General features: G+C 35.7%; 1 protein-coding gene across 1 annotated transcript in view; it reads right to left on the reverse strand.

The window, feature by feature from the left end:
• The window catches only part of ABCA13 (ATP-binding cassette, sub-family A (ABC1), member 13), a 211,841-nt gene that overhangs the window by 28,986 nt on the left and 175,719 nt on the right, over nt 1-7,136 (reverse strand). Inside the window, exon 52 of the mRNA XM_009330486.1 lies at nt 766-916. Coding sequence (XP_009328761.1) covers nt 766-916 — 151 coding nt within the window. The remainder of the gene's footprint in view (nt 1-765; nt 917-7,136) is intronic.

A 7,136-nucleotide genomic window follows, 5' to 3' on the forward strand; every position in this document is an offset into this window, starting at 1 on the left:
GTGTATAACTTATTTTTTATATTATTATTATTATTATTATTTCCCTTCCTTTTCTGTCCCATTAAACTGTCTTTATTTTTTTTTTCCCCAATTCTGTCCCCCATCCCACTGGGGCGGGGGCAGTGAGCGAACGGCTGTGTGGTGTTTAGCTGCCTGCCGGGTTAAACCACAACACATGGGTTTGGCCTCTTCTCCTTGAACAACCCCAGGCCTCGTATGGCAGCTGGAATATTTTAGGGACCGCTCCCAGCAGGCAGTTTGAATGTAGCCACCATCTTGTGAAGTTTGAGACATTTACTAGCAGATTGTTGACAGCTGCCATCTCAGCACCCAGACGTTTGGTTTATTGTACAATCATTCAATAATTTTTAATTCCTTCAGAGTTTAAACCCATCTCTGAAGAAGAGTTTTAAAGAGGTGCATGACTCAGAACATTTGGTGTTCCCTTCCAGTTCTCTAAGTGTGATAATGAAGGTGTTGAACCATTCATAAATTTAATTTCCTTTAGAGTTTTTGTGCCTGAGATTTCATTTGCATTAATGTTATTTTATTATCCTCAGTGAAGTTATTGTGTTTTGAACTGGCATAACAGACAGAAAAAAAATCCATATTGTTTAAATAAAGTAGTAATGAAAAATCTTATTATTAAAGCTGTTAAGATGAAATATTAGATATTCTCTCATGTAAAAAAAGTACAATTGTTTTATAAACTCCACAGCTCAACCTGGCTTTAGCTCCCCCTGCAAATCTGTTCTGGATAGTTACCTTACGGATATCCTGTTTTGGAATTCCACGCAGTGTGCAGTAATAATACAGATGCTCCCAACCCGTTAAAAGTTCATCCAGGGCATCTTGCTGTGGACAATAGCCGATGAGAATGCCTTTAGTGCTAGCAGACAGTATATCCATTTCAGACCTGTTTAAAGAAAAAGAAAGAGACTTGAATGTTGTTTAAAAAAACCACAGCCCTGGGTTTCACCCTTGGGATATAGAGTCTTCAAAACAAACACACTTACCCTCACCTCCATAGTTAAATGACTTTGAATCTCTTCTCTATGGTCACTTACCATTGTACCACCCACATGCAATGCACGCTTTTTGTCCTTTTCAGATTAGCACTGCCACCCACACATCACTATTCTAATGGGGGGTGTGTGTGTCAAGGTGAACAGATCAACACAGGAGGGAGGACAGATCTATGAGAATTAATTCTTACCAGGTTTACCTTCCTTATCTCTTTGGTAGACCCTGCTCTAAGAAGACATATTTCAAAAATCATATTGCGTGCATCACATTCAATATTAAAGGGGCAGTAGCTGAGAGAGAGAGGGGGGGAAATGTTGCTGTTAATTCTTTGTGTGTCTGTGCACACACATATGCATGCATGCATTCTCTAAACAACAAGAGTGAAACAAAATGCAGAATATTAAAGCCTAGTAGGTTAAAAGACAATACAGGAAAAAAATGATCCTGATTTAAGAGACTTTGGCCATTACTTTGTAGCTGTACAACATTACTTGAAATTACATCCATTGCTAAGAAGCAAGCTTGATTGCAAGGGTGTCTCATTACCCATAATGACACTAAATCTATCCTATTTATTCCAACATCTAATTTAACATTCAGTGATGCTGATTTACATGTACAGAAAAGACCTGTCAAAATTAAGATACTTAATAATAAAAAAATCTGAGATTTGAAAGAAAAAAGTTTTTAAGAGATTCTGAGTAACAGAATGGTTTTCCCCTTAGTGGTTTTCTACATTTCTGGTTAAGAGAACTAAATATATGATTAATCATTTAGACTCAAAGTAAATGTATTAAATGCAGGCTCTACAAATACTAGCACTAGTGAACATATAAATATGTATCTCCTGTTAACAAGATTCAGGAGTCTGGGGAGAAAAAGAAAACACAAACTCTGCATTTTACATAATGAACCACGGCATCAAAATATATTTTAATGCTATCAAAAGATAAATTATCATGATTATGACGAACCTTGCTGGGGACTAATTAGAACGGTCCTTTGCTCTTAATGGCAATGATATAAAATTTTAGTATCTTTGTAGGTTTGGATGGTGCCAAGGAAGTTAACTGCCTGTAGACATCTCTCTAGACAAAGACTTAGCAAAAAAGAAAAGGAGTGATAGGGGAAAGAGGATACCAGAAGTGTACTTCCTCATTAATTTATATCCACTTACAGGTTATTTTAAATGAAGTATATACAGAATTTTTACCAGCTCAGTTTCCAGCCATACTTAAATCAAATCAAATTATTTTTTAAGGTCAACTTTATCATTAGATATGGACTGATTAATGTTGATATTTTGCATAACCTGTCAGAAGCAGTGGATTCCTTATTTAATGAACTCTAACAGAGTGAAACACTATCCACAGTGAAATGTTATCTAGGTGCTGCTGAACACAGAGATATGTGTCTGAGGTTTGTTTTACTAGGAAGATTCAGGCACACTAACAAGGTTTTCTTTTGGTGCAGCTGCTGTCTTTGGAGAAACAAGAGACTGAGCTTTTGGTAATACGCCAAGTGCAGTTACAGAGAACAAATCACACTCAGGGGTAATTTCAGGGACTTTTACTCAGCATGAACCTTGTAGCTGGATAGATACATCTAGTCTGGAATGGGTCCATACCATGAAGAACAAAAAAATAAGTATGCATGGCTGCAAAAAATAACAGATATCTAATGTTCTTTAGCTAGAACTGTATTAGGCAACAGTTACTAAGTTTGCATCAGGAAATAAAAACACATCCGTGTCCCCAGTGCCTATAGTACAGACATGACTTTGGTGTTGTGCCTCCCGTAAAGCACACAGCCTTAGATGAACGATATCCCACCCACTGACCTTTAGCTTTCATAAAGGAGGAGTACAGTGCGAATAGATCATTTAATATTCTTACTCAATTTGGTCCTTATCTTGCAACTTTATCCATTAGTGCTGACCTTGAACACTTAAAGAGTTCCCATTAATAAAGAGATTCTAATGTATTCACTAAAGAACTCATGGACCTAATTTTTTTCCATCTCTGTATCTCTCAAAGCAGAAAACAATCTGAACAGGGAAAAAAAAACAAAAACATATGAGGATTCTGGTCTTTTAGTGAGACTTTTTTGGTATGTATAGTACAATGCCTGTTCTTCCCTCGGCAATATCATTGAGTAGATTTTCAAATCAAAAAGCTGGAGATCATCCTCAGTTCTGTTTAGCCAGGTCCTAAGCTTTTTCTGAATACTGAAAGAATAGATGAAAGAAAAACACAGCATAATTTTTAATTATAGTACATATCTTACAATAGAAAACTGCCCTCATCTCTGGAAATTGATTTTCCTTGAAATTCAGTCAATCTCTCAGATTTCATTTTAATGGGTCTAAATGAAATGCACGTTTCAAGTAGTGATGGCATGATACCAGAAAACCTTTTCACTGAACGATATACTGTAAATGCTTTTCCCTTTTTTTTTAAATTCTGATGCCATTCATTAAACTAATTATAATCCTCTTCTTCCTTAACAAACATCTTCATATATGATGTTATCAGAATCAAATTGGAAATATATTTTTTAATATTTTCTGAAATATCGATTAGCATGCAGCAAAATGATGATTTTTTTCCCTCAAGATAGAGAAAAACAGATGCTTGTTTTCTGCCCTTTTGTTATCAGCATGCTAGCATTTCTCATTAGGCCATTCATATAAACCACAGGACATACAGGAAGAAAAAAATCAGCTTGTTTTATAAATAAAGAGAGAAAGAACATATAAGTACAGATTCCAACCCCTCTCAGCCTTTTTGTCCATAGTTCAGTCAACACAATGAATTCCAGTGTAATATCTAAAAATTATAAGCAGGAAAACAGACTTTTACACTAATACAGGACTTTCTGTACTGTTATAAAAACACTGAGTAACTGTTTTCTTTAAATTCTGTTAGCAACTTTGGTTATATATCCTGATCAAGTTAAGACAGAACTAACATGGAACACAAGTTTTCTCCTTCCTAGTGAAGACTGCATTTTTAGACTATATCGTTATGCTCGGTCAAAACTTCCACTTACTATTTAATTTTTCCTTTAAAGTGGAACAGCTGCAACAGACAAAACCAACAGAACACATCCAGAAAATTTTATATGTTAAACAAAATTTTAAAGTTGCAAAATTACATTTCTAGTACACTTTCGGAAAAGGTCAACAGAATGTATGGCATCCTCAAGAAAAATAGCACAGTCTACTTGAAGCATGGAAGATATTGTACTCCATCCCTTTCTAAGTGCTTTGGTCTCCATTTATACAGTGAGAATTATGATACTTTGGTGCAAATCATCCTGAAAAATATCCAGGACTCAAGGAGGCTTTCGTAAGTTTGGAGTGCTCATTTTAGAGTTTTGTACTCTCGACGAAAGAAACTTGCCGACTTGCAAGATACTGGGGATAATAAACTAAACTCTACGTGAATAAAATTTTTCATTCAAAGTTGTTCCTCCATTGATCATTTTAAGGCTTTTTACATCGATCCATTTCTTTCGTGTGTTGAAAGAAACCCCTGAAATCTGATTCCAGCCTGGAAGGCCACATTGGGATGACATGGGGCACTCCAGTCAGAAAGCCTTTGCTGGCACTGAAAAGAAACCAAAACACTGGAACAAGTGAGAATGATCTTGAACAAAACCTGTTGCCTTCTCCCGCCTGAACTGGACCTGTAGTTTCCAGAAGGCTAGGCTGGTTATTGCAGAGACCAGATATGGTTCTCATTTGTTACAGCAGTTACCAGCAGCGTAGCTTATAGTTAGCTGTGGGCTGACATTCAAAGGCACACCTCGGTTTCCAGAGACAACTTAGTACCCTCGATATCAGGCTTATGGCTGGTTTTGGAAAAATTGTTTAACTATTGACTCTGCTGTGCACTTTGCTTCGCTTTTGTATGCTTTTTCTGCAGTTTTTGAATGCAGTTAAAATAAAGGCAGTGATATATATGGTACTTACAATGGCTTCTGTAGAGAGATAAATTCCATTAATTAGTCAAAATGAAGTATAAATTTACAAATTGCAAAAGTAGTTAGACATTCCATTGTACTCTTAACTGTACATTCAATTCAGTGCATACTAATGCTCAATTAACAATATAAAAAATCAAGGTTAAAATATAATTAATGTAACTATAGCTTAGTTATAATTAAACTAATTATACTGATATACAGTATAACAACAGCTATCTCAGCCATTATATTGATGTAAATTTATTCTGCCTTTCAAGTAAAGCTATTTGAATTACATTTTTAATTATTTATCAAGCTGAATATCATAACTATCAAAGGAGTCTGAGTTCTAGCTATAAAGAAATATTTTACTTTCCCTTCTTTGGAGAGCAATTCTTTGGTCCTATGACTTTGTAATCCAACAGCTGAAATGACTGACAATTCAAATAGGATGGGGAGTTGCTGTCATGGAGGATATCTCTGTGCAGAAGGAAGATGGAAATTCATGGGAGATAAATTAATTACATGAGGAAGACTGCCAAATGCTTCAGGCCTCAGGGGTCAGCTCATGAACAAGACGACACCCGGCTTATCCATTTCTTCCTTTATGCACCCCACTACAAGTGAGACTTTGCTCTAAGTGTGAACTTAAAGACAACTCTATTCAGCAAAAAACAACAGCAAAGACTGCAAAACAGAGTGCCAAAAAGACAAACAAACCACTAGTCACATTATTCATTATTTTACATTGATCTTGACATGACACTTAAAAGGATTTTGACACTTTCTCTTCCAAGCTGTTTTTATCCCTCCTCAGTTGAGGGAGGCTTTATGACACAGAGTCATTGAAGAAGGTTTAGACACAAATATGGAAAGGGGAAGAAAACAAAGAATGGTCAACATACACTCAAAAAAAAAAAAAAAAGGTAGAACAGATGTACAATATCTGCTGATACATCAGCCCAGCAGAGATTCAAAGAATATGAGGGCTTACTTTGTTCTCCTATATTTTACCACTTTGTTAAGTGTCAGCTTTTCTTAGTACATATTTAATACAGACCTTACTTCTTAAGCTATTTGACAGAAAATGTAACTACAAAATGTTTACAGTTTTATACACTAGCTTTCATTTAGCCAGCTCATGCACTGGTAGCAATCTAGTTATGGCAGTAAGGCTAAGCATAAGCTATTTTGAGTGCACCTGTACTCTTAAAGAGGAACAGCTATATACAGAGAACACAAAAAAACCTTCTAAATGTCAAGCAGACCATGCAGTTACCTATTATACATATTTAAGCTTGACAACTCCTTTGTCTGGATGTTGTTCAAAAGCCAGTCAGAGTGTCCTAATGTCTTATAGCACCATACTTTATAAATACAGGTAAGCAAATTTTATTAGAACACTCTCCTTTCTAGTCATTTTCCTTCTTGCTTTTAATATTTCTGCCCTTTATGAGAGGGACTGCTGGTACTTCAGTATCAGTATTTTATTTCCACATCTTCCAAAGTAACAGTTTCAATGCTGCTTCTCCCTTTGGCACTCTTTAATATTGGGGTTGCAAATAGCCCTAATATGGAGACACACTCTCTATATGATAATTATTTTTATATTTCATTTGGACAGATATGTCACTGATAATGGCAATGTTAATGAGGTACGCAAAATAATAAAAAAGGCAAAATCCCCTGTGAATGGCATTTTGCTATTATCTTCACAAGATTGGCTGTGGTTGGTGATAAATTCCTATTATTTCTCTTACTAGACTATCTTTATTACATCAGACATCTTTATCACATCTTTATCAACGAGAATGGGATTGCAAAGGTTAGGAGCTGCCTAAAAACATTTTCTGCAGAAGGATATGAAAATAAAAAAAAGCAGGGTTTTGGCAGACTGCTCAGCTTGTATACTATAAATGTGCATTTGCCATGTAAATGGTAAGATACAAAGTTTAGGCACATAGTGCATTTAAAATACCTATTGAATTTGTGGTGTATCAAAAAGAGAAAAGCTTAATAAAAACAGATCAGAAGCCTTCCCTTCCCCAAAAGAATGCCCCCATCAAGACGAATGCCAGGAAACCTGATTTGCAGAAGAGATAAAGTTGGCTCTACTATTAAATAAACATTCGTGCTTAATC

This window comes from Pygoscelis adeliae, unplaced genomic scaffold (assembly GCF_000699105.1).
Source record: "Pygoscelis adeliae isolate BGI_AS28 unplaced genomic scaffold, ASM69910v1 Scaffold78, whole genome shotgun sequence".
Classification (NCBI taxonomy): Eukaryota; Metazoa; Chordata; class Aves; order Sphenisciformes; family Spheniscidae; genus Pygoscelis; species Pygoscelis adeliae.